The sequence below is a fragment of the Austrofundulus limnaeus genome, unplaced genomic scaffold (assembly GCF_001266775.1).
Source record: "Austrofundulus limnaeus strain Quisiro unplaced genomic scaffold, Austrofundulus_limnaeus-1.0 Scaffold838, whole genome shotgun sequence".
Classification (NCBI taxonomy): Eukaryota; Metazoa; Chordata; class Actinopteri; order Cyprinodontiformes; family Rivulidae; genus Austrofundulus; species Austrofundulus limnaeus.
In genome coordinates this window covers 37,092-56,107 of record NW_013953240.1, presented here as the reverse complement: position 1 = coordinate 56,107, position 19,016 = coordinate 37,092, and the positions used below count along the sequence as shown (strand labels likewise).

Here is a 19,016-nt window from a genome sequence, read left to right as displayed (position 1 = left end):
GTCCAGAAGACCTACACAATTTTTTTTCTTATTGTGAGGTAATGTGGGTGTTTCAATGAATTCTGACAAATTTTTAAAAAATAATAAAAAATATGCATTTAATAAAAAAAAATCATGTTTCTTGACTGTATCGTAAAAAAAGAAAAAGAGAATAAAGAAAGAGCAAATAAAAGTGTGGCTGTTTTTTGATTATTATAATTTTTTTTCCATTTAAGGACTTCTGAGGGTTAATAACGCATATCTGCAGAAAACAATATAATGTATCACTAAAGAATGTTAAAACATCATAATTTCACAAGCATACACAAAAAATTGGCTCATGTATTCTTACATTAGATTTGGCTGAAGTTGTAATGACAATTTTAGCTTTTGCCAGGAAGCGCTAACCCTGCTCTCATAAGCAATTCCCGATGGGCACATTTCCCTTTGTGTGTAACCAAATCCCCTTCTCTGTGACTAAGATCTCAGAGGGTCTTGTTGGCTGAAAGAATGCAGGACAAGACGGCGTCTGTCTGGGTACGCAGCCCGCCATCCAGGCACACAGCCGCTGGCGAGCAGTGGCACTGCGATAAGGAAACTCTAGAATTGTGATAACAAGATGAACAAACTTCATTATTGGCTTGACTTCAGGAACCCCCTTCTCCTGCTCAGCTGTGTGTCCTGCACCTCTGTCTGGAACAAAAGTTAGAGGATGATATTTGTGAACCGCTCAGTGTTTTCATTTTTCCTGCAGTTTCTTTACTTTATTTGAGATTGATAATTAATATGTTTGGTTCTAACATTTTAGCTCCAACAGAAAAAATACCTTTAAAGCTCTTGGGTTTTATTTTAAATTTTAGGACTGTTTATTCTACAACCACTAGATCATGATTTTATTGATATATATTTGTAAATGTATCGTCTTTAAACTCATTGCTTTTTTATTCAGATGCAAAATATGTATCTGATTTAATTTGATTGGATAAGCTGGGTTGTACTTGCTGATACTGGAAAACTGGAATACTGTCCAGATTGGAACCTTGTTAACAAAAACAACAAAACTGGTGGACATAAACAAAACGAAAGCAGCAGTATTTGTGTTCAAGGATAACTTTCGACATTTAAAAGTATCTGGTATAACTGAAAAACTGCTGATCAGTCAAAAATTTACTCTCTGCAGGATCCAGTGATTCTCAATCTTTTTTTTAATCTTTTTCTGTATTGAACAGAATTGCAAAAGCTATTTGAATCCTTTCATATCACATTGTATTTTTTTTTTTTTTTTTTGGAAACCACTTCAAGTGAGTGTCTGAACTGTTTCTGAACAGTTTAGGATTTTTTTACTCCACTGGTTCAATTACCATTTTCATTTTCACATTTTATAAATGCAATTGGAGTTAAAAAGCAATACAGACTTAGGTATCATTTTACTACATTATATCATTTTAAATACTTGTTTGCAATTAAAATGCTTACTTTTATTTTTTTGTCTCACTCCCATTTCCTCTTTTTGCATATTGAAACCAATTAAACCATTCAACAGTGCAAAATGTGAATTCTTGCCATTTTTTCAACTTTTCTTACAATTTTGATCAGAACTATGTGCAATTTCTCATCTAAAATGAAGCCTAGCACTTCCTAAATGCTAGGTTTTAATATAATGTTTGCTTTAAAAACTGTTTGTTTTAGCAATCCAGTTCTAATATTAAAAAAATCAGCATCACGCAAAATAATGTGTTCAATTGTGTGAAATTCTGTTCAGTATTTTAGCACATAGTAGCTAGAGATGCTACAAACATACCAAATTTTAGCACATCATCTGTAAACCTTGACTGCAATATAGTTATGTTTTGTGTTTAACATGGTCATTTAGCTGGGGCAGCCATGTTGTATCAGCTGATTTAAAAAATGGTATTTTGTTGGTGTACTTCCAATATTTTATTTTCTGAAGGTTTCATTCAATTTTCTCAAGTGGTTCTTTTGAGGCAACAGACAGAGGGTCACTCTAAAAGTTATTGTCAAAGTTTTAAACAAAGATCTTATGTAATCTGTAGAGCTGAGAAACTCTCAGCTACTAACACACAAAATATTTGCTCTGTATTAGAAAAAAATTATGTTATAGTCATTGTTTTCGTTTCATTTTTAAGTCAGCTAATTGTGGTGGCCATCTTAAACATAACTGGGCTAGTCTGTTTGTGAGATTTATTCAAGTTCTGACCTAATAGTCTGAGATAAAATGAATTTGGAAGTGAAAAATTAAAGCAAAACACTTGAAACTTGTGGAACTGTCAAAGAAACACTTTCGAGAAAGTAAGTCCAAAAGCCTCTATCACAGAAGAGGTCAACTCCCCTTCCCACCAACACCAACTTGGGAACTGTCAACCCAGACCCGAGCATCCCTTCCATGTAACCTACCATCCCCCTTTACCCTCTAATGGGAAAGTGCCAAAACCACACAGAGACCACCACAGAGCAACCAGGCAGCAGGACCCAAGGACCTGTCAAACACAAGGGGGGACTGCCTGTCACAGAGGACCAAAGACTGTGTAAGCCTCTGAGGCATTCCAATATCCCCGCTGACAGCCTGTGTTTACAACCGTTTTGTGTGGCTTGAAAAGGTGTTGTGTGTGTGTGTGTGTGTGTGGGGGGGGGGGGGCAGCAAAGGAAAATGGGAAGAAAAACATCTGTGAGAGGTGATGTATATGTATGTGAAGCGTGAACGTTTAAATATGTGGGATCGAACGTTGATGATTCAGAGGCATCTGGGAGCCATGTTGAGTTTTAATTAGCCTCTTTCCAAAGGGCACACTTAAAATTCACACAAACAAACACACACACGCAGGTAATAGGCACTCTAAAACGTTCAAACAAGCATTTTGGTCACTTTCCCGAAAGACTGTCAGCTGGGAAAGTGACATGACATTAGGGGTGTAAATCACCAGCTTTATCACGATACGGTATTACATCGATATGTTTGGATGACGATTCAGTATTTCTCAATATCACAAAGTCTGTCACGATATGATTTCAATTCAGTTCAATTCACATGTCTGCGATCAATATAATGTGATATCATATGCCCATCTAACACAATGACTGTGTTAGATGGGCATATCATATTGATTCCCATCGAGCATATGATGACGATATAGATCAGTATTTTCATTTTGCCTTGATATAACTGAATCATGAACAATTCAAATCGATATATATATATATCAATATAGATCGATGTGTCCTTACACTCCTACATGACATTTGAAGATCCTTGGAAAGCAATCTGAACCACTGTGACAAGCATGCGCTGCAGACCCAGACTCACCAGATTATATCAAAATATAAACATGTCACATGCATGCATCTATATTTTACTGTCAGTAAATATAAAAAGGCAAAACTTTCAACACAACATTAGCGCAACTTTAAATAGCATTTAGCCATCTGACCCACGAAGTTGGCGAGAGCGATAATCTGCACGTTTACTGCAACAGAGGGAACAACAAAAACAGCAGCATCTGCTCCGAGCTCCTCAACGTGCCCGTTTGGTCAGAGAGCGCTCTGTAATTGTCAGGAAGCTGTTGCAGAGAGCACCTCTTTTCTGAACCGAAGCCATACATCACGGCAGGAATGAGAAGGCGAAGGGGCTGATTTAGAAAAGCACGCCGCTCTTTCATTTTGACACGGCCATTTCCAAACGGCATCACCTTTCATGTCGGAGCTTATTTTCTCAGGGCTACAGATAAGGAGCTCACCTCAACCTCGGGCTGCTCTGAGTGACGACTTTTATATGGCTCTGACTTTTATGGGGAACCCTCTTTAGTCCAAACAATGCCCATGTAAGTCTTGGGCCACCTATCGCCTATGAAATTGAGACAACATGGACCACCACCGTTGAGTTTCATTAAGGGAGCATTTACTTTTACTGTTATGATTTAACCTGAAGGTGAGAGGAGTCATAAAGTCTATGAAACCAGCAAGGGTTTCGTTGAGATCCTTTCAGGAGATTCATTGAAGAGTGTATGAAGCACTGGATTTTAAAAGGAACAAAATCCATTGTTTTAGCCATTAAATGCATTTTGTTGGGTACTTGGAGTCTGCAGGAGTACAGAAAAGTTGAATTTAGTTTCTACTGGTGTTGCAAAAATATCCTTATATACTTTTTGGATCATATTTTTTACTAGATAGTCGTTACCCACTCTTTAAAAAACAAAACAAAACATGGTATTTTGTTATGTTCTCGCCTATTTTCTGTTTGTTTTTGCCCCTTCCCTAAAATCACTCCTTGCTCCACATCTTTCAAACATGTTTACAGTTTGTCATTAGAGAGAATGAGTAGTTTGGCTCTACCAGCTTCACATTCACATGCGGTTCAAGGCTTTACTTTTCCTGCTGGAGTTTCTTGCTTATTATCACCCCTGGACAATATGTACAGAACATACACCTGTTATTTCATAACTTTTCTTCCTAAAAGTGACATATTTAGCTGTAGTGTGAAGATTTCTAGAATAAAAAACATTAAAAATAACCCTAAGTGAGAACAAAGTTTGTACATGCAAAAGCAATTCTACTTTTTCCAACCAAGTGTTCCGTTGCAGCTGCTAGCTACTCCTGCTATATGTATTAGCAAATAAGCATCACACTACTTCTTTCAATACACAAACACAGAAAGTTTAAAAAGTAACATTTGCTGGAACTATGAAAATTTTGAGACAGGAGTTGTTTTGAAAGGGTAGCAGTCTGCATTGTTTTTCTTGGGGTAACCATTGGTGCATCAAACCAGTCAAAAATAGTCTCTGGTTTCAAACTGAGGCCAATCAAAAGGTTATGTTCTTCCAGTAAGATAATCACAGCTCACATCTTTTCTACAGAACCTCAATTCAAAGAATCTGCTCTATTGTTTTCACCTTTAAAATGAAGGAATTTGCTGAACTTGTTTCATTTTACAGGGTGATTTGTGCCTTTTTGTCACCTTATAAAAATGGTCCCAATAGACAAAAATATATTTTTTTTATTATTTACTGTCCATCAAGTAGCAGGAACACAGCTTGTAATAAATTTGGATTATTCTTTGTCAATTAGCGAAGTGAAAAAGCTTCTAAATTGGTCAGTTTTGGTTTATGAGGATTAGACTTAATGTGCAGTTTGTACAGTGTCACTCTGAGTTGCTTACATTTTTCCACTCATTTAGTTAATGTTAGTTAGAAAATGTATCTCCTCTCTAACAGAAAATGATCCATCCCTGTAATGCTCTACACTGTAATCACACAAATGCACGTCTCTGTTTCCCCACAGCCAGCCATGAAAGCTGCTCTCAGTGGCTCCCGGACACGTTAATTCCATCAGCAAACTGAAAGACCGCTAAAACAACAATCCGTTTGTTAGCCCAAATCCACAGATATGCCCGCGATGATGGCTAACCAAAGTGGCAACATCCTTCAAATATGATCAGATGAGCTAAAAGTGACACAGATACCCATGTCACAATCCTAAGCTCCCACAGCCACAGAAATACACACAGAAACGTGTCTCGGCATCATCCGATGAGTCTGTCAGGCTGCCAGTGGAGCTTCAGCCAACACTCAGCATCTTCGCCAACAAACTTAATTCTGCCCTGGCTTTACTTTTCAAGGCTGAACAATCGGACTAATTGGCTGAAACGAGAGCAGATTGTTATTCTTTTTTAAAAGAAAGGTTTTGGAAAACAAAAGCCCCTTTCTGATCCCTCATCTTCATTAGAGGTTAACTCATGCCCCTGTTAGGAGTATCTCGGAGCTTTATTATTTTAACGGCTAGATATTGTTTCATTCAACATATGGACGTCAAACAAAACAAATACAAAAATCCTGGGAATATCAGAGCAAAGAACAAAACACAAAGCAATGACATTTTCACTCAAATGAATGAATTTATTTTAATAGCAAAAATCGATTCAAGGGATAGTTCAGACTTTTTAAACTGAGGTTCTGTGGAAAGGTTACAAACAATCGAAAGACGTAGAAAACTTTTAACTGCCCAAGTTTAAAAACATTTTATAAACGTTTACGTCTATTTCATAGTCAGTGTGGTCAAAATGTTTTGACAGAACCTGCATCAGTTCACTACTTGCTCCTGCTGTCACTTAAAGAACCACAGAACTTTAGGTATTACTCAGTTTGACACAATACCCAGACATTTCGAATAGCATTCACATTAACCATCATGATTTATTTTGGATTAAAGTTGCTATTAAACAACAACAATCCACCAAAGATGTACCATTTCTCGTCCATACTTCCATTCCGGCACGCACCTCATTTTGCAATTTTTGTGCCATTACAAAAATTCATGCATCTAAACTTTCAGCTTCATCAGGAGATTCCGGCTAATAGTTTTGGTATTTCAGAAATTGATACTTTAAATGTTTTAACTTTTTTTCTGCCATTTTTTTCTGTTGAAGATGAATAGAACTATCTTTAGCATCCTAAAGCTGGGTGCACACCGGATGCGTTTTGAGCAGCCAAAGCAGCCAGTTTACATGCAAAGTCTATGACGGATGCGCATCTAGGAGCAGTGCGGTGCGTTTTGCCAGTTTAGCGCAGCGCGCAATGTAGCGGTAGGATGCGTCAGAGTGTTTCCGTACATGTGAAGCGTCCAAAGCAGCCGCCGCTCGAGTTTAAAAAAATTGAACTTTCGCTGCTTGACGCACCGCAGCAACCAATCAGAGAGAATAATTTTTCCACGTGACGGTTTCCTGAACCCGAAACAGACGGACAACAGCTCTTTAGCTGAAATCGACCATCTGCAGTTGGTGATCTGGCTGGAGATATCAGCACCGATGTGGGTCAGCAGCTCGTTAAACTGATCGTGGTGTTAAACTGAGCTTGGGACCACGCAGCTCCTGGAGTGACAAAACTAACCGAACAAATCGCCTCTAAATTATCTGGTGAATTATCTGGTGTGCGCAGCATTTACTTGCTTCTTTAGTAAATAAAGCAAAGCCATTTTCTTTATTTCAACCGTCATTAAAGACAGACCGGAAAAAACAAGGATGCTCCTCCCTCTTCAGACGCGCGTCTAGTCTGCTGCTGCGTTCACACTGAGCATGTTTCAGTGAGTCCAGCTTGAGGTGTTGGACGCATTTTTGCTGCTCAAAATGCGTTTGTTGTGAACCCGGCTTTAAAATCCTTCAAAAATAGTTTCACTTTTTCATCTGTTGTTCTGGTTCTGCTTTTGTTAACATCGTTGCGCTAAATGTAGCTTTTTCTGCTTATTTTTTTCCTAATTTCAGCTTTTTAATTTATTTTTTCAGCTATTGTTCTGCTCTTTTCAGCTTTTCTGCTAATTCCAAATTTTATGTACTTCTTTTGTGTGCTATTTTTTGTATGGTTCTGTGGTAGAATGACCCAGGGCACAGGCAAAAATCCAAAAGTAACAAAAAAGCTTTAATAATAAAGAAAAAGGCTGATGAGGCAGCTCAAAAAAACTCAAGAGGAACAGGCACGAGGAACACGTAAGACAACTTCACTGACTGTTAGACAGTACAATGATTGGACACAGACTGAGGACAAGACACAGAATATAAAGGTAACTAATTGAGGACAACAAGAAACACCTGGGGGAGACATGGAGAAACAGGTGAGCAAGGGCGGGGCTAGATGAATGACAGCAGTGGAGAGATACACAGGGGAACACAGAAACACTAGAAAACCAAAGCAAAAAACACAGATCATGATGTTTTTCAGCTAATTTTAGCTTTTTCCAGCTAAAGACACCTTTTTATGATCGTTTCAGCTTCTTATTCTTAATTCAGCAAACATGCTCTTCCTGCTTCTTTGTGTTAGTTTAAGCTTTTTTCATCTGTTTTTTTTCTATTTTCTCTGCCATTTTAAGTGTTTTTAGCTGTTTTAAATCAAATTGCCAATTTTTATTTTTTGCACAATTTTTCTTTTAGCACTAAACATTTGTGCTGCACTTTCACAGAAAATCCTAATTGTTTGGTTAAATAGTTCTCTAAACTGGTGTTTTCCAAAGAGGTGCAACGGGTAGAATGTGAATTGTTTTTGACTTTTTAGCAGAACCCTGCTTCAAAAGGTCCAAACGAGTTTAAAAAGGGGGGCAGGCCAACAGGGACTAAAAGAAGAAAAAGAGAGGATGGGGTGGAAAAAGCGGCGGGGTGGGGGGGTGAATGGTGGGTGGGTGGTTAGTATTTATAGACAACAAGTGATGGGATGCTCTCGTTAGGCCGCGGCTCGCTGAGCAAGATCACAGGTGCACCGCCAAGAGGTCATGTGACCGCATTACACACTTCAGCACCCTGTGAAAGCAACAGAAAGGGAGTGAGGTTCGGAGGAAGATCAGGACCGAGGAAGCAAAGAGGGTCAGAGATGAAAGGAAGAAAGAGGGAGCAAACTACCCCTGAACCCTTCTGTGCTCATTGCCCTTTTGTAACTAAGGAGCATACAAACAAACCCCCCACCCCAACCCCCCATCGAATCATTTGGCGGACGTGCTGCTCTCCTACTATTTTGGCACTAATCTCAATTACCCAACGAGGTCACAACTTGGTTTCATAACTAAAAAGAAAACAAAAAAAAAAGACTTCATCAGACAACCTTTGGGCAAAAAAGTTTAGAAAATCTGTTTTTTATGACACAAAATGAAAACTCTGTGAATGATGCTTTGGTTTACAAGCTATAGATCTCAGAGGAGGATCTCTAGATGTTGTAATTTCTGAAGCTACTGTAATTCCCCCCACACACCACCCCTTTGCAGGACTCACAGTTGTAATCCTCCAGATATGACACCTAAAAGTCAAAAGCCTGACCCAAAACCTTGCAGAGCCTCAAGACTTGAACCTCGTGACTCATTTGTAAGAAAACTAAAACATGAGGTCAGTGGATGAGTTGAGATGGATTCTGCATTATCATAAAGTAGATTATGTCTGAGGAAAAGAAAAGAGAAAAGAAAAACAGAAGATCAATGCAAAAGATGTATGGAACAAACAATGCAAAAGTCACAAAAGAACGAGGACTTGTCTGGATGTGAAGATTATCTGACTGTGCAGGACTAAGGATGAGCACGCTCACAGACATACAGAAATACCACATTAAAGAACACTTGTGTGGGCAGGTGAGTGCAGGGTCGCCGTCTCTTTCAACTCAAGCTACTTCAAACAGCACCCTGCATGAAGACGAAGCCGGGGCCTCAGCACCGCAAACAAAGGCGGTGCCTCAAATGACGCACTCACAAAGGGAAGGTTAGCTGCATAAAACAACCACCTGTGGAAGATCCTACAAGTTCTTTACAAGTTCCACTTTAAAACAAACTGCATTCATAGTTTTTTAAACTTAAACATTTGTTATGTTCAAACTGCGTTGAGTCCCATCCTGTATGTTGCAAAATATTGTGTTTACAGGTTACCACAGGTACCATTAAATCAAGACATGCTCAATAAAAAACAATACAAATGTCCACAGTATGGAAAAAAGGGCCGACAACATCACTACCCAAAATCGGTGCAAAAAGATTTTATAACACTTTGGCCATAAAAAATAGCATGCATGTCAATTTGTACAGATTGTCCGTAATTCACACAGATTTTCTGTCACTTTGCAGGTATACAGACGTATAAAGCAATCTCACTGATTTTTTCACGTTTTACGGATTTTTAAAAAAAACTCTGTTTCAAATTTATTTAACATGTCAGAGCATGTACGTTAAAAAAACAATAACATTAAATATCCACTTCCAACCAACTCTGCTGCTAGAAATAAGTTCTTCCATCCTCATTTCCATCTGATATTGCTACAGCCGACAGTCCGCCTGCACCCTGCCCCCGCATGTGATTAATATGGATTTTTTTGCAAAAATTACAGATTTTTGAGGCTCATTAAACAAGTAAACGTCTGAAGGGGTTGACATGTCTGAAATAGCCTTTAAAGATCTGTTGACTTTTTTGAATATACTGCATAATTAAATCAATGTTTCTTGTTGTAAATGTGCAGCTCAAGACTGTAGATGATGACATTGAATAAAAATATATCTCGTGGCCATGTGATAAATAATGCATGACCACAAGATAATGATTAGCAGCCATGTCTCTTTGTGAATGATAGAGACATAGTCAAATTATATAGGAATACATTGTTTTTTTAAAGGGAGCCTATTTATGAGGTGTGGGATAATGAACACCCTAGGTGTGTCAAGAAATTTATTTTTTGCTTTGTTCCTGGTTAAAACATAACTTCAACTCCTTCTGCAACAAAGCGTGGGTGTGAGAGAGGAGTACTGATAAAAAAAAGATTTTTGACAAAGACAACACCAGTCGTCAACTGTCTTATAGCTTCAACATTAAGAATTACCTCATGTCTAACCGCAAGTGACTCAAGTATGTCATTCCTATTTTAAAATGAAATGAAATGAATTCAATCTTGTCCATGTTAACAAGCAAAAAGTTTCTACATGGAAATGAGTGCAATATTTATCTCATGGCCACAAGATTTTTTATTTATTTATTTTTTATTTAATGTTACTGGACAGGTTCCGTAGATTTGTCTGATGACTGAAATACAGATACAGAGAGTAGAGATGTACTTTCAATGAGCTCAGCCTGGACTGTGACTCCACACAAGTTCAGATTCTGTCTGTGTTCTGTGTTGGCTGCTGCAAACATCACAACAAACATTTTGCTTAGGATCACTGGTTTAGAATACATCCTAAATCATAAATTATGTATTTAGAAAAAAAGAGTTGCATCAAGAGGTGAACATTTTCAGTAGCAGTTGTAAACTTTCATCACTGCTCTGTGTAACACATCTTGAACATGTTGCCCACAGAGTGGCAAAACATTCAATATGGCTGCCACAGTTAGTTCCAGAAGTCAGAAAAATAACAAGTGAATATGATCCAAGGTCTCAACAGGCTACCCACTAAAGATTAGGTGGACTATGGAAATTAAATCTGCTTTTCTTATATTTGTATGCACCTGTTTCTGTGCCAGGAAAATTCCCAAAGCAAACACAGAAGCCATTAAAAGCCAAATGAGATCAAGAACACATCTTTTCTGTAAAGTCAATAAAAACTTGGGAGGTTATTTTGGCTGAAAACAGGTCATTTTATACAAACTGTATATTTTACATATTACAGTCTACTATGTAGCTTGTTATGCACTGTGAAAGTTCATTTTTTAAGAATATACTTAATTATTCAACTTAAACTTTAGTTACTTTCTGAAAAGGTTTTAATGAGTAGATCACATTCATTGATACTTCTCTGAGATTGACAATCCAACTGTTTACCTTAAACTACAATTTAAAACAAAAAAATGTATTTCCCAATTTAATTATAAATAAGGGTTAGCAAATAGCCTACAGTTTAAAGCTTACCCATGTAATATGGGATATTTATTATCTTATATTCCAATTTTGTAGCTCCATATTAGTTTTCTTTTGTGAGTTTCTGAAAAGATAATTCTAACTTCTAGCTGAATCTGTTCGTACAGTTGATTGCTCAACAGCTCTTCTCCATTTTAGGTTTGCATTTCTGAGTCACTCATGCCATCAACATCATCAATGTGAAGCAAAGCTTTAGTGTATTTTTCACCCACACACAGGGTAAGAGCAGATCTGGAGTTAGGATCCAGGCGAATTACTCTTTAGTCTGGTTGTTGTAGTTGGATTAAGATGTTAGCTATCCCCTGTTAAGCCCTCCTTGGTAGGCTGGGCTCATCTAGGTCTAAACATGTGGAGGAGGGTGAAAGAGCCAGATGAAAGCGTTACAAGACATAACATGGGCTCACACTGCAAAAATCACTGAGGGCATAAAGTTAAGAAGAAGAAATATCTCCCATTTCCTTTTCTTCCTCCCAGTCACGCATGTTTTGAATGCAGCCCACCGTGTTCCTTCATACATCCCAGTTCTCTACTTCCTATCTTCTGCAGACTCTCAGAATGAGAAAGCTAGATGGCCTCAGCCCTGGTTACTGACTCAATCGCTCTCTGTTCAAACCGGTTTTAAGGTCACAGGTTCACAACAAGGTGACTCAATTGAGCAGCAGGTGGCATCCCATTTAAAAGGGTCCATGTCTTCATTTTTCCCTAACAGGACCCTCACTTTTCTTTTTCTCACCCTCTACCTCATTTTCAGTCTCGGGTTGCAAGTGAAAGAACTTTGGAAACAATAGCGTTTATTTATCTTAATTGCATAAAAGTTACATTTATACAGATGATGTGCTTATAGATTCCACTGTAGTTTCCATGCCAGGTTTGATTTTTGTATTTTAACAATGCCTACATTAAACTACACAGACCTTCGTGTGGACCATGGATGAGGTCTTGTGTCCTGTCGAAAAATGTAAGTAGCTCAAACAGCACTTTGCTATCAGCCATCATTGCTGTTATACGTCTAAACGCGCAAGCGCAGAAAAACTATTGGCTGCAGCCGCCTATAGTGCAATTTTACACCAACACACTTTTCCAAAAACCTCCAATGTAAGAGCTAGATTCAAATAGCTTGGTATCAGAGAAAAAGACAGCTATTGTTGTGTACACAAACGTTACAGAAATGCTAAATAATGTGTTGTGTAAAAAGGGTATAATTCCTTTTCTTTTTCTTTTTTTAAATTTTTTTTACTGCGTCCCTCCTCTGTCATCATTCAGTTCATGTATCAACCACTGGCTCTGATTCGCATGAAGTCCCAGAGCAAGGTGAACATGAAGAGGCTAATCAGTAATGGGGGCCCATGGCAACACTGAAGGCAGCAACTACTTTTACAAGGTTGGGAACAACTAATGTATGATTAATTGTGGTTTATGGAATCATTCAATGAGGTCATTTGTTATATACTAATACTTTGCTCAAATTCCACAAGTAGGAAAGAAAACCTGTCTCCACTCAACTTATTATTAATGCATTAAAAAACTGTGCACCTTCATCAGTGTTTTTATTCTGAATAAAACATTTTGAGGTAGATTTAAAAAGAAAACATTTTACAACTGATCCTAAAACTGGACAGAGGTTTGTTTAAATCACATATCTGCACATGAACCAACTCACCATTCCATGACCACAGTCAGTCCCATCAGCTAGTGGCATGTGCTGGGTGCGACAGCCTTTATGGTCCCCCTCAGCACTTGTACACCACAACCTTTTGCACTGTTTCTGAGGATAAAAATGTGAACAACAGCACTAAATCATTTGGACTGAGAAGGCAAAATATAAATAAATAAAAAAACTATACCATTACAAACCAGTAAGACATGCACATTACATCATTGACTTGAAGTATTTAATTACATATAACAATTTTAGGCTTCATACCAAAGTGTACTGCTGCATATGTTGTGCATATGTTGTGTTATGCATAATGCTGGCAACACAGATGAGTACATTACTTTTGAACAAATCAATCCCATTTCATCCCAGAGTCTGGCTTTAAGACTTGTGCTAATAACAATTTAAGTGCTATTTTACATATTTGATTTAAAGTTTGGAGCATTTATGATTTATTTAAAGGAGACCTGGAACATTAGCTATGTTTACATGAACATAAGTAATAGGAATAAAGGGCCAATCGGGATAAAAAATTGTCATGTAATCTCCCCAATTGGAATTTTCTGATCTGATTCAGCTCAGTCTGAATGAATTTGTAATCCGAATGAGAGGGGTGGTAATGCTGATTGATAATCTGAACAGAATGCATGTAAACCCTTGATCTGAATAATTTATATTTTGCCCATATAAACGATACGTTCAGATTATTTAATCCAAATACATTTATATTTGATCAAAGAATTTTGCATATGTTAACATAACTACTGATTTATTTGGTCTTGATACTTTTTCAAATCTCTGATGGTTCTGAGCCCAGAACACTGTAAAAAAGTTTACTAATGATGCCCCCCCCCCCCTTTATGTTAATCAACAACAGTCCTGCACAACATATAAAACAACAATCTCAGTGATTCCTTTTCACCTAAGGTCTTCTTTGATTTATTTTTTCTAACATACTATCTTACCATGTAAGGACAAATTTGTGACCCAGGACCAAACATCAGCTCACACTGCCTGTTGGCGTTGTAGATCTGACCAGGGAGGAGTGTGGGAAGTTCGTATGTTCTGCCTACAGGCTCGTCGAGGAGGCACTCCCCGTATCCAGTGCTACAAGAAAGGAAGAGTGTGTGTATAGTCACCAAGAAAAGAAAAGCACAAATCCTGACTATTAATGGCATAAAATACATGTTTACTGGACCTTTTTAAGATAATACCATATTGTATGACCCTAACATGTGTCATGTCTTTTATAAATGCTAAGTAAACAGCCCTGTGTTATTGTCTGGGATCATCCTCAGATGCTTTTTTTTTTCTCCTGTGGGTGGTCTGTATAATAACCTAAAATGGACTTGCTTTTCAATGTTATTACTGGATTATTGCTGCCACTATGGAAATTTAATTAGTTTCAAAATAATAGTTAACATTTAAAAACAGACCAAAAAGCTCTTCAACTAACTTTTTTTACTCTAAGTGTGATTTTTCTGGAGTGATGAATGCAAACAAGACAACTGAGATATCCCAATATTTGATCTTTATAAATCAGAGATGGCTCAAGCGATGAAGTATAATGACAGACTGTATGTATCAGCCACACCCTGAGCCACTTAACAAAAAAAAAAAAAAAAAGAAAAAAGCACAGCTGGACTGAACATATATACATCAGCAGTCTGCATATAAAATCAGAAACCTTTACAGTTGTAACAAAGCACCAGTCAAATATGATAGCAGAGAGCTCAAACCACAAGAGCCTTTTTTTTCGTTTTGTTTTGTTTACCTTGGCAAAAAGGAAACTTGTACAAAGGGGTTATTACTCAACATGTCTGCACCACTTTGACAAATTTCATCCTGGACTGAGCAGCTAAAACACCTGCTCCACAAAGCACCAGCTGATGTGACAGGCCAATATTTAGATAGGATTATCCTGGGTTACAATCACTTTGTTTCTTTGCCCTTTCATTGGAAGAAACTGCAGCACATGCTGCCAGCCAACAGGGGCGTGATTGCGCAAGAAGAAAAGTTTGTGCAAACGAAAGCCAAACTGCAGCCTGTCAAGGAATCAGAGGTTCTTATACTGGACTGTCTGTCAGCAGCTGGTCATATGTCAGATGAGAATTCCTGTTCTCAAATAGTATGAACGTAAAGACAAAGACAGCTTGACAGAGAGTAGAGGTCATTCTGACCCTTTTTAAAATGAACCTTTTTTTTTCTGGTAGGCAAAAATATCAGTTAGAGAGATTTCTTGAGGTTTTTTTTAAGTGAGGGTCTGTGGACAGATAATAAGCAGTCAGTATCTTACATGCCTGAAAGGCCTGAATAACCAACTAAAAACTAACACGTATCGGGCCTGACACCAGCATTTTTACAAGTACTCATACAAAATGCTCCTACACTCTGAATCAATACAATTACAGCTATCAGTGCTGCCATCAATACTATATTGAATATGTTACAGTTCACATTTCAAGTGAAAGTTTGTTAGTTCCATGTTTAAGAAAATTATACAAGATGAAAGAAAACTGTTGTCATTTTTATCCATTTTAAAATGTTTTAACAGTAAATATGCTGTATATTTGATTTGATTCAATCAGAAGGGCTGTAAGCGTATACGGAAAGAGAGCCACCTTATTCTAAAAAAATTAATCAGGTTTTAAATTCCTTAGTTATGTTTGCATTCTAATTGAGTAAGTACTCTGTATCGGTACTCAGTATTGGTATTTGGTACCTGAAGTACTCATGCTTGTTTTGAGAAAAACTTGTTTCTGTCACGATCTGTGTTTATTTTCTTAGTTTTCTAGTGTTTTTCAGTGTTCCCCAGTGTGTCACAGCTCAGCTGCTCCCTGTCTGTCTGATTGTCACCCTCGTGTTTCTCCTCAGGTGTTTTGTGTTTCAGTMATTASTMDWCTGTGTATTTAAACCCTGTCCTGTCTCAGTCTGATGTCGGTTCATTGTTTGATTGTTGATTGTTCCATGTGTTCCTCGTGCTCTGTTCCCCTCGTGCTTGTGACTCTCCATACTTGTAAGTTTGCTGCCAGCAGCCCTCCTTTAGTTATTTATAAATAAATTTTTGTTATATTTTTGAGCCTGCCTGCGCCCTGGATCTGTTCCTGTCCGAACCTAACAGTTTCAGTACACCCCATAGTCCAAGTAGGGCCCATGCCAAAGCAGATTGCAAATTTTGTTTTATAAACATTTAAAGTGAGTGAGTTTTACACTGTAATTTGCTTAGAAACCTGTGGTTATTTTCTCTTAACTCTATGTAGGTCTGTGGTCCTTTACCAACATTAAACAATATACTGTATGTACATTTACGTATATATGATATATATGTGATATATATGTGTTATGAAAGTCATTGTGTGACACCCAGTAGAGAGTACATGATATACAGTAGCTATGCTTGTGGTACAGCAGTGTTAAAAATGTTGCTGTTGCATGTAAAATTTAAAATTATTTAATATGCTGGGAATGTGGTGACATTTATTTTAAGAGGCAAAGAAAATAACCAATATCATTTTAGTGCAAGTTAAGTCTGTATTGGGATATAACATTAATGTAAATACTAAACCGATCATCAAAATATTAGTAAATATTAGTTCAGATTCAGCGGTTAGCGGAACTGAGCCCACCACCAACAAGAAGCATTGTTACAGCAAGTAATAATCAACCAAACACAAATTTCTTTACATCTTCTGCTAAATTTGAATGTGCCGTAATTCTTGTTTACTCTTTGCAGGAAACATTGATTATGTTCATGACCTCCAGTTAGACCTTGTGTCACAGAAAATCTGTTACACTAAACTGAGGTTAGCAGAAGAGCTTTGTACAACAGGTAAAATACCCACTGTGTATAGCCCCTGCACAGAATTCCACTAAAAAAATGAAACTTTAAGGGCATCTGTAACAGGTAACAGATAGAATTCTGCACATGGCAGCCATCTGAAGTCCTAAAAATTAGCTGATTTACAAATAAACTGATTGTGCCATTGTGTGACATGCACACAATGGCACAATCAGTCTGATGAAGTCTTGGATGTCTAAACAAAACAGTTTCTGTGAACAAGATACAGAAAGTGGAAATTTACCCATCACAAACGGATGGTATCTGCAGTTGGCTAAATGATAAAGAACATCACTCTATCATAACTAACAGCTTGAACAAATCTATGCACAAACACGTATCAAAACCAGCAAACAGAGGGCTGAGAAAGGAATAGTGGCTTCATTATTCAGCTCTTACACAGTAACACTTTTCATCAATTTTCAAGGGGCGGGATTTCAGTCCACAATATTACACCAATGGAGAGAGATAAAAGAGCAGAAGAGGAATCCTTTTGTGTTTTGAGAAGACATTTTGAAGAGGTGGAGCAGTTTTTTTGTGTTTCACACTTAGTAGTAAAGCAATGCAGACTGGATTTGCTCTTCAGGGAGAATAGGCAGTCAAAACATTGATGTACTTGACCAGATCAGTCCACTGAGCAGGAGTAGGGCTGCCCTAACGCTAGTTTGAATCAATGCTCTTCATTGTTGGCTTGAAACAGACTTCAAAAGCTCCTGAACGGCACTCTCAAAAGGGCTTTTCCCACCACTGAAGCACCCACACAACACCGAGTGCTGATTTAATCTCCCCAAACCTGCACGGCATTTTCATACTTGTTCTCTTCCTGGTTTATCCCACCAGAGCTGTCATGGACCAGGCAAAATGATAAACTGGACGGGATTCTCCATGTGTTTGTCTCTTTATTCAGATCTCTTGATGCTGATGTCATTGCTGGCGGGAAACTATGCAAAGTGCAACCTTATAACACCAAGTGAGACATTGCTTAACCCTGCTCTGAGGATGCATCTGCTCAACAAGAACAAGGCTGTTCTTTGTGAGATCCTTCACACTTAACACTGGAAACCTGGAAAAAGACTAAAAGGGACTTGTCCAGGGACAATATGACCATAACGGACATTTCCCATTAAAAAGAAGTCCTTCATAAGAATCACTTACCACACCGTGGGGTCGCAGTTACCAAATGAGCCGTTTCTAGTTTTTAGTGTGTAAGGGAAGCTATAGCAAGCATGCTACGGTCAGTGGATTTGGGAGACAGCAGAAGGATCCATTGCTATGGTCAGCTGAGGCAGCCCCCTTGTAATCAAACAGGAAATAGTCTTTCAACACCAAGCAATAACAACTCCACAAGGTTTACATTGCTCTGACCTGTCTTCAGAACTCTGATGGAGACTTAGATGCCTTTTGTTTTCCTCAGTGCATCACATCGAAAGTTACGTCCAACTCCAAAGAAAAACACATCAATCTACTCCACGAGAGAAGCCCATTTGTCTGAAATATAAATCATTTTTAGAACTGGAAAGAGAAGCTGGATGTACATACTCTAAAAACTCTGTGATGTACTTGCGACTGCACTTGGACCACGACCATGGGTTGGTATCATAGTTGAGGGTGGGAGCCATGACGTGGTACTGGTGCTTCATGCCTGCCTCACGGCACTTAGGGTTGTCATCATGAGGCATGTTGAACCTGGTGCAAAGAAGGATGTAAAAAAGGGTGGTTAGAAACAAAATGAACAGTAGTGTCTTTGCTGTGTAGAAGTAAGACTATACTAGCCTACAGTACATCTTTGAGTCTGAGGTTTTAAACAATACATTACCTTTTGTAGAAGCTTTTTCACATAACTGTTTTGAAAAAAATGCTTTAATTTTCACTGGACTGACAAGTTAACACCAGTCCAAAAGGAATCCAGACACGAGAAGAATGCTGGTCCAACTCCAATCTCAAAAATGTCAAATTACATGCAAATGCTCTTTACATCACTGTCATATTTTGTTTTACACAGTACTTACATATGGCCGATAATGATAGGTGCATCACTGCCTTATTAGTTTTATGTAAAATAAGTAAGAAGTATTATTATCTTTTACCTTTTTTGTTTTAATTTATGCATTGAATCATAAATTATCTGAATCATAAATTAAGAAAATTTACATATTACGTATCGTTATAT

At 37.9% G+C, this 19,016-nt stretch overlaps 1 protein-coding gene across 1 annotated transcript in view; it reads right to left on the bottom strand.

Annotated features, from left to right (window-relative positions):
• The window catches only part of LOC106532848 (A disintegrin and metalloproteinase with thrombospondin motifs 20), a gene marked incomplete at its 5' end in the record, with an annotated part of 105,469 nt that overhangs the window by 56,989 nt on the left and 29,464 nt on the right, over positions 1 to 19,016 (bottom strand). Inside the window, 3 exon segments of the mRNA XM_014029003.1 lie at positions 13,012 to 13,116; positions 13,974 to 14,115; positions 18,386 to 18,532. Of these exon segments, the coding sequence (XP_013884457.1) occupies positions 13,012 to 13,116; positions 13,974 to 14,115; positions 18,386 to 18,532 (394 nt within the window).